The sequence below is a fragment of the Felis catus genome, chromosome A2 (genome assembly GCF_018350175.1).
Source record: "Felis catus isolate Fca126 chromosome A2, F.catus_Fca126_mat1.0, whole genome shotgun sequence".
NCBI lineage: Eukaryota > Metazoa > Chordata > Mammalia > Carnivora > Felidae > Felis > Felis catus.
The window spans coordinates 17,153,473-17,175,289 of record NC_058369.1 but is presented as its reverse complement, the minus strand read 5'-3'; the positions used below and the strand labels follow the sequence as shown (position 1 = coordinate 17,175,289).

At 38.2% G+C, this 21,817-nt stretch overlaps 1 protein-coding gene across 4 annotated transcripts in view; it reads left to right on the top strand.

Moving 5' to 3' along the window:
* The window catches only part of SMARCC1 (SWI/SNF related, matrix associated, actin dependent regulator of chromatin subfamily c member 1), a 177,464-nt gene that overhangs the window by 40,952 nt on the left and 114,695 nt on the right, over positions 1-21,817 (top strand). For 3 of the 4 annotated variants that reach the window (XM_045049532.1, XM_045049531.1, XM_045049534.1), the window contains exons 7-11: positions 4,789-4,858; positions 8,655-8,730; positions 13,408-13,533; positions 16,740-16,861; positions 20,228-20,352. In XM_045049532.1, coding sequence (XP_044905467.1) covers positions 4,789-4,858; positions 8,655-8,730; positions 13,408-13,533; positions 16,740-16,861; positions 20,228-20,352 — 519 coding nt within the window. The remainder of the gene's footprint in view (positions 1-4,788; positions 4,859-8,654; positions 8,731-13,407; positions 13,534-16,739; positions 16,862-20,227; positions 20,353-21,817) is intronic. The other variant, XM_045049537.1, reaches the window with a different exon arrangement.

Below are 21,817 nucleotides of genomic sequence, written 5' to 3'. Positions count from 1 at the left end.
TTTGCTATGTTGCTTCTGTTCTCAAAATTAAGAGACATTGCAAAATGAAAGAACATCTCTGGGGAAGATGGGCTTAGTGGCTGTCTGAACAAGGCCTACTATATTTTAGTTTGGTGAATGTAAAACGGTTCAGATTCTGAACTTTTACTTCTGCTATCCTGAAAGTTGATTTTGTTAGTGGCCTGAGTTCTATAGAGCTATGGAAACTGATTTGTTGAGAAAGAAAATATGAATTAATAAGTTAACCACATTAATTTGAGAAACCCATCTCTTATAGGGCTCAAGTCTTCTGGTTAATATAACCTATCCCTGTAGGACATCTATATAAGAAGCCAAATTATGTCAGGTTTGAGTTGCTAATTGCCCCATGCTCAGTACTTTTTCTTGACCAGTGCAATTGTGCTAGAAGTCAGGAACAAAAAGATTACCAGACAATCCCTATATGTTTGAAAATTAAGAAACGCATTGCCAAGTAATCCATGGGGCAAAGAAGAAATTACAATGGAAGTAGAAAATCTTCAGAATTAAATGATTATGAAATGAATAATAAAGTGCAAGAACATTCTGTTGGATGCAGCTGAAGCTGTGTCCAGAGAGAAATATGTTTTTAAATGTGTATGTTAGGATGGCACCTGGGTGGCTCAGTCTTTTAAGCATCTCTCTCTCTCTCTTTTTTTAAAATTAATTAATTAATTTTAATGTTTGTTTATTTTTGAGAAGAGAGAAAGACAAAGTACAAGCCGGGGAGGAGGGCAGAGAGAGGGAGACACAGAATCCAAAGCAGGCTCCAGGCTCTAAGCTGTCAGCACAGAGCCCATTGCGGGGGATTGAACCCACAGGCTGTGAGATCCTAACCTGAGCCAAAGTTGGACGCTTAACTGACTGAGCCACTCAGGCGTCCTTTAAGCATCCACCTTTTGATTTTTGGCTTAGGTCATACATCATCTCACAGTTTGCGAGATCGGGCTCTGCGTTGATAGAGTGGAGCCTGCTTGGGATTCTCTCTCTCCCCCCCTCTCTCTGCCCTTCCCCATCTTGTGCTCTTGTGCGCTCTCTCTCTCTCTCTCTCAAGTAAACATTAAAAAAATATATTTATTTATATTTGGGAGAGCACAAGCAAGAGAGGGGCAGAGAGAGGGGGACAGAGGATCCGAGGTGGGCTTTGCGCTGACAGCAGTAAGCCTGATGTGGGACTTGAACTCAAACTGTGGGGTTATGACCTGAGCCAAAGTTGGAGGCTCAACCATCTGAGCCACCCAGGTGCCCCAGTAAATAAACATTTTTTAAAAGTTGTATATTAGGAAAGAAAGACTGAAAAATCGGTGGTGCACACATCTTTCTTATGAAATTGGAAAAATAATAGTAAATTAACCTAAAGAAAGAAGGAAATAATTACAGACAAAACTTAATGATGTGGAAAATAAACAGCAAGGCGTGCTCAGCAGTGTCAGAAATGGCTCTCAGTAAAGATCAATGAGGCTATTGCAGTTGTTCTGCAAATAAGCAGGGGAAAAAAGAAAACAAAGTAGAGAATGGAAGGGAGACATTGCTACGGATCCTACAGGTATTGAAAACAATTACAGGAGGTTAGGTTTGTTTGGTTGCTTTGTTGCTTCTGTGTTTGGTGTCAAATCTAAGAAACCATTGCCTCATCCAGAGCCCTGAAGTTTTACAACCTGTCTCCTCTTCTGAGACTTTAGTTTTGCTGTTACATTTAGGTCTTTATATCATCAGTGTGATAACTAAAAGTTTGATTTTATTTGTTACAGTCAGAATCTCAGCCCTGTGATTGTTGTGCTTTTATAAAGTGAGAAACTTCATCCTTCATTGTTGAACAGGTTCTCAGCCTTTATCCTGTTAGGTAATAGCCACTGATCTCCACTAGATGGGGGTAGTGGATTGCTGTGGTATAAGAATACTGATTCTGTTGCAGGCTCTGTTTCTCCAATAAGACTGATAAAAAAAACTTTTAGCATGTGAACTTTATGAAAAAAATCACCTTTTACAAAAGATTTGACCTGTAATTGTTTTTTTGTTTTTTTGTTTTTTAAATTTTTTTTTTTTTAACGTTTATTTATTTTTGGGACAGAGAGACAGAGCATGAACGGGGGAGGGGCAGAGAGAGGGAGACACAGAATTGGAAACAGGCTCCAGGCTCCGAGCCATCAGCCCAGAGCCTGACGCGGGGCTCGAACTCACGGACCGCGAGATCGTGACCTGGCTGAAGTCGGACGCTTAACCGACTGCGCCACCCAGGCGCCCCTGACCTGTAATTGTTATACAAGCTACTAGTGATTCCTTACTGGTGCTGGTTTATTTTTCTCCTTGGTTTAATACAACCTAGTTTACTGCGTACTGATGATGCTTGCTTGATATTATCAGTAGTTACAGCACTACAGTTGCTCTAACTACTGATAATATTCTACTCTAGTATAATCAGTAAGACAGGATTGTGCACGCTGTATGATTTACCTTAGAGTAACGGACTGTCAGGTAAATGTTGACCCTTAGCAAAGCCCTGTGCTGGGCTCCCTACATGTATTTGTTTCAGGTAAGTGTGTAGATGATAGCAGTACCATCCAGAAACACATTAGAAACTGTGTTGTAAAATCCTCAAAAATGCCACATGTCTTTAATGAGGATTAGTCAAAATTTTAAATAAAATGTGATATTTAATTGGCCTTAATCTTTTGGTAAGATTTTGGGTATGGCATCCTAGAAGAGAATGCAAAATAAGCAAAAGTATAGAGGTAAAAAATTAGAATCCTTTGCTTATTTTTTAGTTAGACTATGTCTTTATTGTTGAGTTGTGAGAGTTATGTATCTGTCCTCAGTTTGGACTAATTTTTACTCATAAAACTGGTTGTTTTATTGGTTCTGTGTAGCTTATAATCATCTCTGGGAAGAATGTGGATTTACATCTTTAACCTTTAGTTAGTTTTGCTACCAGGCAAACTTCCAAAGGCAATCAGTGCCATAGTTTCTTTCTGTCAAAGTCACTTGTAAAAAGGAGGATTTTTTTTTCTTTACCTACAAAAGCTGCACAACCTTTGAAGATAGATTTAGTATTCTTTTTTTAAAAATTTTTTAACGTTTATTTATTTATTTATTTATTTATTTATTTATTTTTAATTTTTTTTTTTCGACGTTTATTTATTTTTGGGACAGAGAGAGACAGAGCATGAATGGGGGAGGGGCAGAGAGAGAGGGAGACACAGAATCGGAAACAGGCTCCAGGCTCTGAGCCATCAGCCCAGAGCCCAACGCGGGGCTCGAACTCACGGACCGCGAGATTGTGACCTGGCTGAAGTCGGACGCTTAACCGACTGCGCCACCCAGGCGCCCCGAATGTTTATTTATTTTTGAGACCGAGAGTGACAGAGCATGAACGGGGGAGGGTCAGAGAGAGAGGGAGATACAGAATCCGAAGCAGGCTCCAGGCTCTGAGCTGTCAGCACAGAGCCTGACGCGGGGCTCAAACTCATGGACCGTGAGATCATGACCTGAGCCGAAGTCAGACGCTTAACTGACTGAGCCACCCAGGCGCCCCTAGATTTAGTATTCTAAAGGGCAGCTCTTATTAGTTAAGAGTCAGTATATTTTGTCACTACATAGTGAGTTATGAAAGACCCACTGACCTCTTCACTTTTTCCTTGGCCATTTTGAGAAATCAGGCTAAGGAACAGTGCTTGATTTCTTCCTTTTCACATTTCTTTCAAGATAGTCGGGTGAGCAATTGGATGCTTGAAAAAGAACACAGGCACTGGACACTCAGCTGGCTTTTGATCTCAGGGTTGTGAGTTTGAGCCCCATATTGGGTGTGGAGCCTACTTAAAATAAAACGCGCGCGCACACACACACACACACACACACACACACACACAGAGGTATGTGGTCTTTCATGCCTTTAGTCAGTGAACCTGGGGCTATTTCTTGTTGAAATTGGCAACGTAAAGCCCCTTTTACTTAGCTGGTTTCACTTTGTTGTTCTATTTTGCTATTTCTTGGGTTTCAAAGGGCTTACTTGACTAGTTCCCTCTGAGCAATAGAAACAGGTTATTAAGCTAAATTTAGACTACCAAAGAAACAGACACACAAGTGCTGAAATGTAGATATAATCCAACTATGATTAAAATCAGTAAGAATCATCCTGTTGTATAAATTTGCACCAATCTTTGCTAAGGAGGCTCAAAATAAAAATATCCAGTGTGATCATACTGCTTACATTGTTGATGGAAGGACTAAATTAACAGGATGCCATTAAAAAATAGTAAAAATAGTATTGATAAAAGCTTTGGTGTAGCACTGTGTGAAGTACTATAGGATGCCAGAGGCAGTAAATATAGAGGAAGAAGACCATGTAGTAAAACTTCCATCAAGGACATGAAGCATGACTTACACCTTGAAAAATGTACAGTAATTGTAAAGCTTCACACAAAAAGGGAGGAGAGATTTTACATGGAAAATATGGCAGTAAAGAATATATAGTGTTCATGATTTAGATGGAATTGCAGACAAACTGGCAGGTGGATAGGAGGAGAGTATTTTACTGTGTGGACAATTGGATTTGCTAAGAGCAATGGATAATAGGTCTAGAATCTAGTAATTCTGAATACATGGCTGAAAAACTTCTCCTTAATATGATAGACACAATGTTTAATTATGAGAAGAATTTTTTGGAGTTTGCTTACTAGCAAACTAAAAATTCTAAGTAGAAATTTAGTTAAAATAATAATTTATTCATTTATTTTGTCAGCCCGACTAATGTATTTTCTTTTTCCTTTTCAGAAGAATGGTTGAGACCGGTGATGAGAAAAGATAAGCAGGTGTTAGTGCACTGGGGGTTTTACCCAGACAGGTAATGTCGACATGTCCTAAGATATGGGACAAAGATTTTTAATCTCCATGCAAGCCAGACTTATTTACATGTAGTTTCACTTTCTCAATAATGACAACTTTGTTTCATTGCTTGATCTCACTTTTTGAGTATTACTGATTTTTCTTATTTATGGAACTCAGTTCAGTCACATGGCTTTATTTATCTTAATAAACTGATACGTTGCTGCATTTGCCAAAGCACCCCTTTAGCACAGTATTAGAATGCTAATCTAGATTTGTTTCCTTCAAGAAATGAATTTTTCTCTCTAATATTTTATGACTATTTTATTTATTTTTTCAAAAAAAATATTCATGCCATACTATAAGGGATGAATTATTTTATGTCTAAAGAGGAGACTTTTTCTTCTTGGCAGAAATTTATTTCCCTAGTGTTATTATTACTTTGAGATAATCATAACTCATAGTGTGTTTCAGTTTTCAAATATAAAGAGTATTGTAAGAACTAGATGTTAGTGATGTTAATGAAAATGGTGGTCCTTGTTTAATTAGTATTACACCTACATAGGATGCTTCCGAATAAAGGATAACCTTCCATGAAGTTCACGAGAGTCTGTCCATTGTGGGTTTTTGATGTCAGACCAGTCTTCCTTCACCTATACCCCCATCCACTTTTAGCCTTCTCATATTATTGGAAGCAAATCCCAAATATAACATTTTAATAGTAAATATTTCAATATGTATTTCTAAAAAAACAAGGCCTCATTTAAAAAAAAATGGTAAAGTAATATTACTGTCAAATCTAAAAAAACTTAACAGAATTCTTTAATACAGTGTCCTCTATCCAGTCGTTGTCATATAAGTGATACATATGATTACTTTATAGATTGATATTTGTTGAAAGTAGAATTCAGCCACATTTTGTGATTCATTGATATATTTGTAAGCACATTTTTCAGTTTCTAGGTTCTGTCTCTGTCTTCCCTACTCCCACCACAGGCATTGTATTATTGTATTATTTAAGAAACCAGGTTCCTTGTCCTGTAAAGTTTACCACACTGTGCTTTGTTGTTTTTTTTTTTTAATGGCATCACTGTGGTGTTTTTGAACATGTTTCTCCTTTCTCTGTATCTCCTTTAAATTGGTAGTTAGATCTAGAGTTGATCAGAGTCCATTTCAGTTTATGGAAGGAATAAGACTATTGGATAGGTTTGTATTTTTCATCATCAAACAATGACACATTATGTCTGGTTATGCACTCTTTTTAAGTTAATCTATTTGAGTCTCTCTATTTTACTTGTAAAGGTATTTTTGAAGAAGAAAATAATGTTTTTAGATACGTTCAAAATTTGAGGAGTATATGCACAGTTTTCGTATAGGTTGAGTTGATTAGGACAAGATTAAGTCAATTTGCTAATCAGCCTCTTCTGAACCAGAATTGATTACTTTAAATGAACTAACAGGTTTTAATATTTAAATGCTTTCTATAAAACATTTCTAGTCTTGAGGCATCAAATAGTCCTTGGTACTGTTAAACCTTCCAAGGGTGTAGGAAGTCTTAATAGGAAATCAATTTGCCCTTTGAAACATTTAGGTGGAAACTCGAATTTGTGATGACAAGCTTCGTAAGTATACAGTTAAAATAAATTTTATAATAATAAGAGATGTTAAATATATAACAGTAAAAACATGTTAGCCTGTTTGCCAACTTTTTCTTTATGTATCACGTAAGATAAAGCATCTAGTGTGAGTCTTGTCTTCTCAAGGGGCCTTGTTCACTGTTCACTTTCTTTATTAACTCTACAGCAGTCCCCCTGACACCCTCATCTGCAGGGGATTTGTTTTAAGGCTCCCAGTGGATACCTGAAACCATGGATAGTACCAGACTTTTCATATGCTATATTTTTTCCTATATGTACATACCTAAGGTAAAGTTTAATTCATGAATTAGGCACAGTGACAGATTAACACCAATAACTAATGACAAAATAGAATGATTGTAACAATATACTGTGATAGAAGTTACGTGAGTGTGGTCTCTCTTCTGTCAGAATACCTTATTGTACTGTATTCACCCTTCTTGTGATGATGTGAGATGATAAAATGCCTTCGTGATGAGTTGAAGTGAGGTGAGTGACACAGGCACTGTGGTGTTGTCTTAGGCTGCTGTCGACCTTCTGATGAAAGGTCAGGAGGAGGACCATCTGTCTTCAACCATGTTTGACTGGATAACTGAAAGTGTGGAATGGGGGACCCTAGAAAGGGGGGATTGCTCGAGTTTGTGCCTTTCTATCTTTATAATGTTTTGAACTCAAGACTTTGAGAGAATGTAAGGTTATCAGACTCATCATTGTAATCTTTACCTGGTATAATTCATAACTTGGTAAAGGAACTTTTTTCTCCAACTCATGTTTTAAGTATTACTGGGAAACTTACCTGAGTGCTGTGAATAGGTATGTAGAGCTGTGCTTGTTCCGGACGCTTTTGAATAACTTCTGAGTAGTAGCTACAGGAAGCCCATGCTTGTTACCATACTTGTGTTTCATTTAGGTATCTCTTGGTTTTACAGTTAATTTGTTGGCTAGTATAGTAGCATTGACACAGTTTCAGTTTGGTAGATAATTCTATGCTCATTTCAAAATTGTGGAGGAGCAGGAGGAGTACTTGAAAGAGCGAACCCGTTGAGCAAAGAGATGTGAAGATAGGAGGGTGAGCCATATGATTCCTGGGTAGTGAGGAGCCTCTGTAAAGGGCTTGAAGTGGCCACTGCCTGGCATGTTTAAAGAACCCAACAAACGCCCACATGCCTTGACTATAACATGAGTGAGGGGAGAGTATTAGGAGATGGACTCAGAGTGACAGTCACAGGACTAGATCATGAGGCCTTGGCAATCCAGTAAGGATTTTGGCTCTTACTTTGAGTTGTGTGGGAGTTGTTGGAACATTTTGAGTAGTGATAATGTGGACTGACTTGATTTTCAAAAGGATCACTGTGGCTGCTTTATGAAAAATTGACTCGGGCTTTGGGCAGAAGTAGAAGGTTGAGAAGTAGATAGATACTGGGCATATTTTGAAAGTGGAACAAACTATAGAAGTTGCTGATGGTTGGATTATAGGAGGTGATTGAGAGTGAAGTCAGGGATGTCTCCAAGGCTTTTGGCCAGAACAACTGGAAAGATAGAGTTGGCATTTACTGAGATGGAGATGATTGCCTAGGGCACGTTATTGAGGTCAGGATGGCATTATGTGTTTAAATTCAGTGTTAGTTTTGAAAGCCTTAATAAACATGTAGGTAGATACAGAATTGGCAGTTGGATTCATGAGTCTGGCATGTAGAGAAAAGGGCAGATGAGTATATAGTTGAAGCCATAGTGTTGTGTGAGATGAAGAGAATGAATAGACAAGAAAGGGATTGTTTCAAAAACTGAAACTTAGGACTTTCCAGTGTTGAAGAGGTTTGGGAGAAGAGGAGAAACTGGCAATGAAGACTGAGGAGAGGCTGGTGACTAGAAGGAACATTGGAGGATACTGCTGTCTTAGAGGCCAAGTGAGGGAAGTGGCTTTGAGGAGAGAGTAATCTACCCATTAAAATTCTGTGCACTGAGGCTTGAACTTTGGATTTAACAGTGTCAGGATCACTACAGACCTCTACAGAAGAGTTTTTTTGTCAGAGTAGCAGAAACAAAAATGTATGAAATATTATGTTACTAGATCCTAATAGTATTTCTAAAATATATTTTTACCTTTTGATGAAAAGTCTTTTTAGTGAATGAATCTGAATTCTAATCTGTTTTTCCCTTTTCTCATTTCCTTTGTAGCTATGATACTTGGGTCCATAGTAATGATGTTGATGCAGAAGTTGAAGATCCCCCAATTCCGGAAAAGCCATGGAAGGTGAAAGATCCCTTTTTAAAAACATTCTTGTGTAACTTAATAGCATTTCTCAGCTCTTTTCCATAACTATGTTTCAAGGAAATACAGAATGAGGATCTTTCTTTCTTGTCATCCTATTAAGATATCCATGGCTATGAGACAGTGGTGTTTGAGGAGACCCCAGAATCCAGTTACCTTGTGGTTTGAGACAATTGAGAGAGGCGCGTGAGGAGTACGGTTGAACTTTGGTCGTGTCATTTAGGAAGGCTGGAAACCGTGTTCATGGCTCTTATTATAATAGTCATTTCTATTCTAGTCATTGTAATAGTAATAATCCACGCATTAACTCTTATTTTCTTGCTTTTTTAAAGAATGTTTATTTTTGAGAGAGAGAGGCAGAGGAGAGAGAGAGGGAGACAGAAGATCTGAAGTTGGCTTGCACTGACAGCAGAGAGCCCCATGCACATTGCTCAAACTCATGAACTGTAAGATCATGACCTGAGCTGAAGTTGGATGCTTAACCAGCTGAACTACCCAGGCGCCCCATTTTTTGGCTTTTAACACGGAAGTAATTCTGAAAGTTGCAAGAATAATACAAAACAAAATGCTGCTTTATGCTCTTCTTCCAGATTCGCCTGTTTTTCGTTATTTAGGATATTTAAATTTTTTTTAACATTTATTTATTTTTGAGACAGAGAGAGACAGAGCATGAACGGGGGAGGGTCAGAGAGAGGGAGACACAGAATCTGAAACAGGCTCCAGGCTCGGAGCTGTCAGCACAGAGCCTGACGTGGGGCTCAAACTCACGGACCACGAAATCATGACCTGAGCCGAAGTCGGCCACTTAACCGACTGAGCCACCCAGGCGCCCCCTAGGATATTTAGTTTTTGAAGCAATATTAATACCTGATACAGAGCCTATATTTTGTTTGCACCAAATGTCCCATTGATAGAGTAAATTTTTTTTATTTTTTTTTTAAATTTATTTTAATGTTTTTATTTATTTTTGAGACAGAGCATGAGCAGGGGAGGGGAGAGAAAGAGGGAGACACAGAATCCAAAGCAGGCTCCAGGCTCCGAGCTGTCAGCACAGAGCCTGACACAGGGCTCGAACTCACAGACTGTTAGATCATGACCTGAGCTGAAGTTGGATGCTTAACCAACTGAGCCACCCAGGCACCCCGGTAGAGTAAGCTTTATACTGAGTCTCTTCCCTGATCCAGGATCCAGTTCAGGATCACACATTGCATGTAGTTGTTAGATCTTTTTAGTCTAATGTTGAAGTTTCAGCCGTTTTCTTCCATGACACTAGCAGTTTTGAAATGTATAAGCTAGATTTGTGTGTGTGTGTTTTTTTAGAATGTCTGAATCTGAATTTATATGGATATTTTCTCGTTATTATATTCAGGCTATGCATTTTTGGCTGCAAAACTACTTCAGTGGTATTCTGGTCTCAGTGTGTCACATCAGGGGCCATGTGTTTTGATTTTTCCCATTATGGCTCATTGTTAAGGTATTATCTGCCTGGTTTTCCCACTGTAACATTACCATTTTTCTTCTTGAAATTAAAAATATGCAGAAATTCTTTGACATTATATAAATATCCTTTTCTTCATCAAATTTGTATCCCTAAGTTTGCTCACTCGTAAGTAATTCCTGCCTGATTGAATTAGTTACTACTAGTGGTTTTCTCACTCTGTCCATTCTATGCTTGTTACTGACATTTTACATGGTAATGAGCTTTCTTTTCTCCCTCTACACGTATCTATAGTCTCACTATGCAGTCGTGGAGCAGTGACATTATTGCCATTCTTCACTGTGATGAATGGTCCAGAATTTGGCCAGTGGGAACTCCTTTAAGCTGCCTCCTGTGACTTTTTGGTATTATTCGATTCATTTTCGCATATTTCCTATTTTCTGGGACAAAAAGAATTTCCAACCTCTTTTTGCAGTTCTATATCCCAGTCCTGGAATCAGTTATTTTTGCAGGGAGATCTCACTTTCCATGAGACATGGTAATTATACATAGTTTCTATTGGCTGTTTTATGTGGTATGCTGAACACTTAAAAATATTAGATGTTACACCTGATTCAACCTAGTTTGAGTTGTGTGACGTTCAGAAAGACTTAAAGCTTCAGATTTCATATGAGGAAGCTGGGATTAACAATTTAGTCTTTTTTTGAAACCCTTTTATTTGGAAATATTTTCAAACTTAAATTGCAAGAGTAAGAATAGTAGGTGGCATACCTGTACACTCCTTATCCAGATTTGCCTATTTTTTACATTTTACTCCCATTCTGACCTATCACTTCTTCTCTGTTTTTATTTTTTATTCATAACCTTTTGAGATAAAGATGCATATATCACAGGTCTTTTTTTTTTTTAATTTTTTTTTTTAACGTTTATTTACTTTTGAGACAGAGAGAGACAGAGCATGAATGGGGGAGGGTCAGAGAGAGAGAGGGAGACACAGAATCTGAAACAGGCTCCGGGCTCTGAGCAGTCAGCACAGAGCTCGACGCGGGGCTCGAACTCACGAACCGTGAGATCATGACCTGAGCTGAAGTCGGCTGCTTAACCGACTGAGCCACCCAGGCGCCCCTATCACAGGTCTTTAAGACATGTTTGTGTTTCCTAAGAATACGAGATTGTCCTACATGAGCACATTGCAGTTGTCAAATTCAGTAAAATTTAATGTTGCCACAATACATTACTGTCTGTATTCCAGTTTTGTCACTTGACCCAAAAAAGTTTTTTGTAGCATTTTTTTCTGCTACAGAATACTGTTTAATATCAGCTGTTACAGTAAAATATCCTGTCTCTTTCGTTTTCCCTTTAACCTGAAACATTATCCTGGTATTTCCTTGCCTCCTAAGACATTTTTGAATTTGAAAAGAATATTTCTCATTTGGCATTTGTGATTTTTTTTAATGGTTAAATCAGGTTCTGTATTCTAGCCAGAATATTGCATAAGTGATGTTGTGTCCTTCTCAGGGCGTCATACTGGGAGGCATGGCTTGTCCATCTGTTACTGGGTGGTGACACTGATCACCCAGTTAAGGTGTGCTGTGATGGATCCACTGTATAGTTCCTTTCTTTTTTTTTTTTTTCACTTGCAATTTATAAGCAATCTGTAAGAGATTCTTTTAGACCATACAGATACCCTGCTTCCCATCAAAATTCTCCATTCGTCACCCAGATTTAGCATCAACTTGAAATTCTTGCCTGAGCCAGTCTTTTCTTTGATGATTGCACAGTGATAATTTTCTATTCCAGCCCTTCCTCCACATTTACCAGTTGGCTTTCAGAGTTCTATAAGCAAGAGCCCTTCCTCTCCCCTTATTTATTTGTTACCAGTATGGATTTATGGAGTTCTCGTTTTTCAGTGGTCAGTAACTTATTTAATTTAATTATTTTCATGCTGAAATTATTTTGCATTTGTCTACACAGGGAAGAATTGTCTAGTCCCAATTTCCAGTGTACTCCCTATGAGAAATTGTATTGGATAATTCTTGTTATAAGCTAGGTCTGTGGTTTAAATATCTGTATGTATATAACATTCAGAAAACCCATCATTTTATTAATTCTTACTCAAAAACATTAACAAAACAAGAGAAGTTGCCATGTAAAGGGCTTGTAAGAATCCTGACTCTGATTTTCACTTCTCCACCCGCTCCCCTACCTTGGCTATTCCTGAAAGGTTTCCAGAAAGCACCTGTGTACTTGACGCTCTGTAAATGTTCTCTTTCGTCATTCCTTAGAATTTTGTCGAATGCATAAACATAAAGACATCCTTCATGCCTAGAGCAATGGCTAGCTTTGGCCTATTGCTGTTGAATTTTTATCAGTGGTTTTCATCAAGATAAAGATGACATGATTAGTGAAATAAGCCAAACAGAACAGTAAATACTGCATGATAGTGCTTTTATATGGAAGTTCTAAGTTCTAAGGTAAAACATGGTGACTATAGTTGATAACACTATTGTATAATTGGAATTTGCTAAGAGAATAGAACTTAAAATGTTCTCACACACAAGGAAAATAAGTATGTAAGGTGATGGATATGTTAATTAATAGATGGGAGGATCCTTTCTCAGTGTATATGCATATCAAATCACCATAATGTACACCTTAAATATCTTACAATTTTATTTTTCAGTTATAACTGAATACAGCTGAAATAACAATGACGTGATTATCAAATATAAGGGTCTTAGTTATCAAAACTTTAGGGGCACCTGGGGGGCTCAGTCAGTTAAGCATCCAACTTCGGCTCAGGTCATGATCTCATGGCTCATGAGTTTGAGCCCCGTGTCCGGCTCTGCTGACAGCTCAGAGCCTGGAGCCTGCTTCTGATTCTATGTCCCAGTCTGTCTTTGTCCCTCCCCCTCTGTCTGTCTGTCTGTCTGTCTCTCTCTCTCTCTCTCTCAAAAGTAAATAAACATTAAAAAAATTTAAAAAAAATCTCAGTCTATGCAAAACCAATGATGCTTTCTTACTATATTCAGTAACGTGAAATAAAAATTAGAAATGGTTAAGTTGCCATTCACAGGTCTTTAATGGTCTCATGTTTTTAAACTCTTCTGTGCAGTTGAGGCTTTGAGAATAAGAAGTCAGCTTCTTTTGTTTTGAATACTTTATACAAACTGTAGTGATTTATTATTTATATAGATACACATGCTTCATTGTGGTTTTAGGTTCATGCAAGATGGATTTTGGATACTGATGTTTTCAATGAATGGATGAATGAGGAGGATTATGAGGTGGATGAGAACAGGAAGCCTGTGAGTTTTCGTCAGCGAATTTCAACAAAGAATGAAGAGGTATTTGGTTTGGTACCGTTTTTCTCCTCTAGTTGTTTCTTCTCTGGGCCTCATTGTTGTCAGATTTTCACTAATAAACTCTCACATACAGCCCAAGGTGTATCAAGTATATTATATAAAAAGTTACCAAATGGCCATACAGCCGTCTCAGGAGCTGGCATTCCCACAAAAGGGGCAAGGAAGTCTCAAAGGGTCATTGAGATTTCAAGTGACGCATGCAGTGTGGCAGCATTCCAGCTGATTTTTCTGTGTAATCTCTACACCCAGCACAGGGCTTGAATGTAACCCCAAGATCAGGAGTCGCATGCTCTACCAACTGAGGCAGCCAGGCGCCCCTAGTGTAGTTGATTTTCCTTTCTAGATCTGAGTTTTAATTTTGTGAACCAAATATTATCACGGGATAATTTAATTTAGGTGTTGATTTTTCAAGGGAAAATTGGTTTTGTCTTAGTAGTTTTGAATAGCTTTGTTGCCATATACATACACAGTAGGTAGTACAAAGTATAGGCCTTCAAGGTCTCAAAGGTATGGTTCAGCCCTTTTTTAAGGTGGGAGGATGTGAGATTTATTACTCTTTAAAGTGTTAAGAAGCCCAACCACCTAATATTTATCCATGATTCGTGAGAAGCCACAACTTGGGAGGTAGATGCGTCACGAGAGGGAGGGGGTTCTGAGAAGAAGGTTTGGATGTGTTGGTCTGTTGGCTGATGACCCGCTTCGGTAAGATTCTCATTCCCTTTTACTGGGGACGCATAAAGTTTTTGCTTTTTGTTTTGTATTTTATTTCTTTGAAAAATTGTTGAGACAAATACTTTTAACTGTTCACTTAGAATGTACAGTTTTTTCATATCTCTTTTCAGCTGACACTTTCTTACTAAAACTCTTTGTCATGCTGTGTGTATTTTTTTATTTTTAAGAAAAATTTTTTAAAAGTGGGTCTTTTTCGAGGTGCCTGGGTGGCTGAGTCATTTAAGTGTCTGACACTTGATCTCAGATCAGGTCTGGATCTCATGGTTGTGAATTGAAGACCCATGTTGGGCTCTGCAGTGGGCATGAAGCCTACTTAAAAGAAACTGGGACGTTTTTATAGCCTTTGATTTTTAATTTGTCCTTATTTGCTTTGGAATTTGACTTAAATCTTATTTTTTTTATTTAGCGCCCCCCCCCCCCATATGCTTACATATTTGTTTTCCTTTACTGTATTTCCAACCAAGTCTTTTTTGTCACTAGGAATAGTCTCATTTCTACATCACATTATTAAACAGGTCTGCCCATAGCCATTTCTGTTCAGATTTAGATGGTTTATTAATTTATTCACTTATTTTTAGGGAGATTCTGTAAAAATCGATTGAAAAAGAATTTTTTTAAAACATTTATTCATTTTTGAGAGACAGAGCATGAGCGGGGAAGGAGCAGAGAGAGAGGGAGACACAGAATCTGAAGCAGGCTCCAAGCTCTGAGCTGTCAGCACAGAGCCGGACGCGGGGCTCGAACTCCCCAACTGCGAGATCATGACCTGTGCTGAAGTTGGATGCTCAACCGTCTGAGCCATCCAGGTGCCCCAAAATTGATTTAATCTGTATGTTTAGGGGCAGGCACCAGGCTGACTACGTTGATAGAGCAAACAACTCTTGATCTTAGGGTCACGAGTTCAAGACCCACGTTGGACGTGGAACCTACTTAAATGTTAAGGGGTGCCTGGGTGGCTCTTGTGATTGAGCATCTGACTCTTGATTTTGGCTCAGGTCATGATCCCAGGGTCGTAGGATTGAGCCCTGTGTCAGACTCTGCACTGAGCACGGAGGTTGCTTAAGATTCTCTCTCCCTTTGCCCCTTTCCCCCACTTGTGCTGTCTTTCTCTATCTAAAATTAAAAAAACAAGAAAACGTTAATAGCTCTTTTTAAAAATTTAACTTCAGGAGTGTCTGGGTGGCTCATTCGGTTAAGCGTCTGGCTCTTGGTTTTGGCTCAGGTCATGATGTCACACTTTGTGAGCTTGAGTCCTGCATTGGGCTGTGCTGACAGTGAGGAGCCTGCTTGGTATTCTCTTTCTGTCTCCTCTCTAAAATAAATAAATAAATTTAAAAAACCTGGGTGGCTCAGTCATTTAAATGTCTGACTTCAGCTCAGGTCATGATCTCATAGTTCGTGAGTTCGAGCCCCGCGTCGGGCTCTGTGCTGACAGCTCAGAGCCTGGAGCCTGCTTCCGATTCTGTGTCTCCCTTTCTCTGACCCTCCCCTGCTGTGCTCTCTCTGTCTCTCCCTCTCTCTCAAAAATAAATAAACGTTAAAAAAATTTTTTTTTAATGTTTAGCTTCAGACTTACTGTACAGTGTGTGCAGTTTAGATTTTTTCTAAAGCTTCTTGTATAGCTCTGTACAATGACTCAGATTTCCATTTGATGCTACAGAGCTTCTGAAAGGAAGCAGATAGTTGTAAGAAGTATGATGGTACCAGAGATAATGTTTAATTGATGTTTTAATCTCTGGTTTTTTTATTTTTATTTTTTGCACCTCAAATATAGTACTTTGGGTCATCTTAGGTGTTAACTCTTTATTGTCTGTTTTATGAAATCCATAGTTATCATCTACAGGTTGACTTTTGTATATTGATATGTGTATCCTGCACCTGCTGAACTCTTTAGCTCTGAAAGTGTTTTCGAGATTCCTTAGGCTTATCTATGTATAAGATCATGCCAGCTGCAAATAGAGATATTTGTACTTCTGTAGGTTGACTTTTAAATCATAAATTGCAATCTTATTTAACATCTTTTATGTCATAAAATTTTCTCATATTCCTTTTACTGATGTGTCAGGAGCAGTTTCAGAGACATTTCCACAAGATTATTCACCAGTCTTTGTATATTATTAATCTAATAGCATATGTTTCATATTCTTCAGTAGTTGTTGAAAGTGCTTTTCCCATCTGGAAATAATGTGAACAGGAACATATTTTAGTTGTGCAGGATTTGGGCATGTCTGTTTTGTAGCATAGTTTGAATACTTGGGGGATGGTTTTGATATTTCCATTGGTGCTGCATCACCTGGAAGGTCAGAGAAAGTCTTGACTGTGGGTGGTCCAAGACACTTAATGATGTTCCTTTCAATTGCTCTGAGCTAGGTGAAAACCCACCTTGGGCAAAGGTTTGTTGAAATGGAGGAGTCTGAAAAGCTGGCTGATATTCATTTCCATTTACTTCTTCCTAGCCAGTCAGAAGTCCAGAGAGAAGAGATAGGAAAGCATCAGCTAATGCTCGAAAGAGGAAACATTCGCCTTCCCCTCCACCTCCAACACCCACAGAATCCCGGAAGAAAAGTGGAAAGAAAGGGTAAGAACTGCAGCGTGACTCAGAAGGCATTAAAACAAACTCTAAAGGATGTTCCACATTTTTACATTTATACTGGAAGTTTTGCTCAAGGGAAGTTGGCTGACTTACATTTATACTGGAAGTTGGCTGGCTTTGGCAGCTCATCTTGTCAGATGTTATCTGATGGCCATCTTACGTTGTATTTACACTAAGGCACCTTGTGTTCAAGGAGATCTGTACAGTGACATAATCATAGTCTAATTAACATCCAACACCACACATAGTTAGAAGTTTCTCTTGTGATGAGAACTTTTAAGATTTACTCTTTTAGCAACTTCCAGATACACAATATAGTGTTAACTGCAGCCACTATACTGTATATTACACCCCCAGGATTTATTTATTTTATAACTGGAAGTTTATACTTTTTCACCAGCTTCACCCATTCTCCACACCCCTTGCCTTTGGCAACACCAGTGTATTCCCTCTATGATTTTTTTTCCTAGATTCCACATATAAGAGAGATCATGTGGTATTTATTTTTCTCATAGTTATTTAACTTAGCAAAATGACCTCAAGGTCCATTCCTGGTGTCCCAAGTAACAGAATTTCCTTTTTTTTATGGCTGGATAATAGTGCGTCATACACACACACACACACACACACACTTATTTAACTTTATATTCCACAGAAAATATACTATGTTATCTAATTTGTATTTAAAATATAGCCACTCCAATTCCATGATCAAATTCAGAGAGAATCTATTTTTCTCTCTCTGGGGTAGCTGTGGGAAGGCAATAAACCTTGGGCTTCTGGATTGGAGCTTTGGTTCACAGCTTAGTGAGAGTGGAAACCATGTACAGAATCTTAAAACTGAAAGGGATCTTTGAAGTATCATAAACATCTTTATCTTAGGAAGCAGGGATTGAGGTTCAGGGTAGAGAGGTGACTTTTCCAAGGTCACATAGAGATTTTTGCTTAGAGTCAGGACTCAAAGCTGGACGCTCAGCTTCCTGTTCCTGTATCCTTTCAACTAAATTCTATCACCATCAAGGTCTGAGGGTAGATTGTTTGGCTCTTCGTCTTTCTTTCCTTTTCCTCTTCCCCTCTCTCTTCCTTCCCCTTTCTTCATCTCCTTTGTAAGATGGCCATCTGATGTTGGCACCTTGAATACAGTCTTTTTTCTGTATCTAATTGTATATTGAGCAATGTGGCTGGTAAGGAATTTAAGAAATTATATATCCACTAATTTCACCAAGAAATTAGTGTCTCTCATTTTACCACCTGTCCTATTTGTGATCAGAATGACTCCTAGAGGAAATGAACCTATGTCCATTTCATGTTCAACGTAGTGCCTTGTTCAGGGCATCACATTTGTACTTAGTAAATCTTGCTTGAGTGGGGATTTTGGTTTCTGTTGAATAAGTTGTTTTGGGGATTAAGTGAGACTTTAAAGCCCCTGTGCAGGTTCTGGCCTGAAATAGATACTTAATAAATGGCAGATAATACTTAACATTTATATATTAAGTAGATTCTTAATTTCAGGCTTGTCTGGCTCAAAATAATTTTAGTCTTAGAAAATGACAGCTTGCAAAATTTATGCTTTCATGTGACTATAAATTGGTTAAATTTTTGGCTGTTGACTGGACTGTAAAGATATATTTTGTATCTTCTTTCCACTAGCTTCCTCTTACTGACTCTGTGGCTAAATTAGCGTTTCTTTATGCCCAGAACATGCCTTGAATCATGTTATTTCTTGAAGGGTAGGGTTATCTGAACCATTGTTAACTATGCCTGGAAGCTTTTAGGGATGTGAAAAAGATCTAAGTTTTGTCATTTTGTCAAATATACTGTGATACAAAAAACTCACAAAAATAGATTTTTCTTTAGCTATTGTGAGAGTAACCTTATTTCTTAAATCTCTAATCTGAACCTTATGGTTGATGTGCAGAGAATTCATAGCTCCCTGATGGCCCTGTGAAGAAAGCCACACAACTTTGCCAGGTGTTCCTGGGCCTGAAATCGATGTACCCTTCTTCCCACTTAAGGCCTGAGGTGCAGTGCCAGGACACCAGTGGTCACCAAACCAAGACATGGTGTCTAGGAGTCTCACAATGATCCTCCCCTCTGAGTGTAAAGCCCACCAAATTGAGTCTCCAGATAGATGTGTGTATGTCCTTCAACTGAATACATCTGTCCCCTCATGAGCAGGCATTTGAGTTTCATTGTAAGTTCCCTTTAACAAAAAAACACTGACATTTATTTTCCTAATGTTTGTTTTATTGATCTTCCCTGCTTCTTTTCTTCCTTTTTTTTTTTTTAAACATATTTTATCTCCCTGCCACCTTTAGGTTCATACACTTTTAAACAATTGTCATGGAGTTTTTATTAAAATTTTTAAAAATATTTTTGCCTGTATACCTGATTCTAATCTATTCCAGTATCTTTTCCTTCTTAGAAGAGAACTTTGCTCACTCTCTCAGCAGTGTGAGGACTCGTGCTGGCCCACTGTGTGTTCCCATCACTTCTTTCTCCACTGCTTCTCACTTGCCAGTGTGCTCAGGGTTCCTGCTTATTCCTCCCCAGAACAGGTTATTTCTTTTCTTAATATCTTTATGCCTTCATTCATCATCCTGAAATACTGCCTACTTTTTGGTGAATTGTTAGAGTTCCAAGTTAGCTTAACTGTCCCTTCAATCCTGATTAACTCTTATTTTCTTGGAATATTTAATTATCTTTTATTATAAAAAATATATTTTTATTTCTCTGTGTTGGTACACATCATGTTATTGGAGGTTGATGATAATTTCTGTCTTGTATCCTGTGTAATTCCTCAAGGTAAGGAATTATTCCATTCTTGTCTGAACCCTAATCTGCTTTCTGGAATATGTTAGTTTTGAAATAAATTAAAGAAAGAGCAATAGCAATTTTTACAAAAAAAAAAAAAAATAGTACCATCCTAGGTGATTTTACTTTGCAGTTCCTGATATTTGGATGATACAAAGAGCTTGGAAAATATGGTTGTACGTATCTTTGAGAAAATTTCTTATGTAAGTGATTGTTTATGATGTGAGATAAAGTATGTGCCGTATATCCTTAGCAGATGTTCTTTTATTACACTAATTTAAAACCCTTTAGGATGCTGTCTGCAATTTGTATCGTAGGATTTCTGTACTCATTTCTTATGCCCAATAACCTTTATTTTCCATTTGGCTGGTTAGATGTAATTTGGGAATGTACCTACTTTTTTTTTTTAATTTCTATTTGTCTTTTAAAGCAATTCTGAGCATAGATTATAACAATGAGGTAAAGCCTTTGAAATTGTCTGCTAGGAGTAGCTATAGTCATTCTTATTTACATATTTACATACCTTGTGTGTTTTAGCCAAGCTAGTCTTTATGGGAAGCGCAGAAGTCAGAAAGAGGAAGATGAGCAAGAAGATCTTACCAAGGACATGGAAGACCCAACACCAGTACCCAACATAGAAGAAGTGGTACTTCCAAAAAATGGTTTGTATTCTGTCTAGACTATGAGAGTATTAGTGTGATTTAATCATTCTTAGCAGTGCTTTGGAATGAATCACTTCTTGCTCTGTGTCCCTGGTTACCAACTTTCAAGGTCAAAATGTTTATGAAATTACCTGGTTCACAATCTTTTGGTGTACTTTTGCTGCTTATTGAGAAAAACACTGTGACTAAAACGTACTCTAAATTTAGCAATACTTTATTTCAAATTTTTTTTTTTTCAACGTTTATTTATTTTTGGGACAGAGAGAGACAGAGCATGAACGGGGGAGGGGCAGAGAGAGAGGGAGACACAGAATCGGAAACAGGCTCCAGGCTCTGAGCCGTCAGCCCAGAGCTTGACGCGGGGCTCGAACTCCTGGACCGTGAGATCGTGACCTGGCTGAAGTCGGACGCTTAGCCAACTGCGCCACCCAGGCGCCCCAGCAATACTTTAAAATTAATGGTTCTTGGGGCGCCTGGGCGGCTCAGTCAGTTAAGTGTCTGACCTCAGCTCAGGTCGTGATCTCACAGTCTGTGAGTTCGAGCCCCGCGTCGGTCTCTCTGCTGACAGCTCAGAGTCTGGAGCCTGCTTCGGATTCTGTGTCTCCCTCTCTCTCTGCCCCTCCCCTGCTCATGCTCTGTTTCTCTCTGTCTCAAACATAAATAAAAACATTAAAAAAAAAATTGTTCTTAAATCCTAGTAGAATGAATATACATATGAGAAGGTGGAGCACTTATCCATGTACATTTTAATCTATTTAAATCAGTTATTGGGAGTAGGATGTTAGTTAACTGTATTTGTGGGTTTGTCTGTTTTTGTCTCTGATTCCTGTGAATTTTTTTTCTCTTACGTATTTTCATATACTTTGAAGCTCTGTTAGTTAAGGGCATATACATTTAGTACCATCATGTCCTCCTGATGAACTGACTCTTGTGTTGTGTGTCTCTAGGTGCCATTGTAGTGCTTGTCTTGAAGGCCAGGTTCTCTGGTAATAATAAAGCTCATCAAACCACACTGTTCTTTACTTCTACATTTTTTGTATTAGTCCTCATGTACTCAACTCCAATATAGCAGTTCTGTAAATTACATAGCTTTGTTCTTACGCTTTAGTTTTTAAAGTTTATTTATTTAAAATTTATTATTTATGAATAAATATTTATTTTAAGGTTTAGTTATTTCTCTCTGTCCTTCTCCTGTGTACGCATGGAGGAGGGGCAGAGAGAAGGGAGAGAGAGAAACCCAAGCAGGCTTTACACTGTCAGCGCGGCGCCCTATGTGGGCCTTGATCTAATGGTGAGATCATGACCTAAGCTGAAATCAAGAGTCATATGCTTGAGTCACCCAGGTGCCCCTGTTCTTACACTTCAGATTTCTGACTTACATCTCTCTTGCATCCTGTTAGTTTCATTTTGATTATGTAAAGTATATCACTTTTAAACAGGATATTGTTGAGTCTTGTTTTTATTC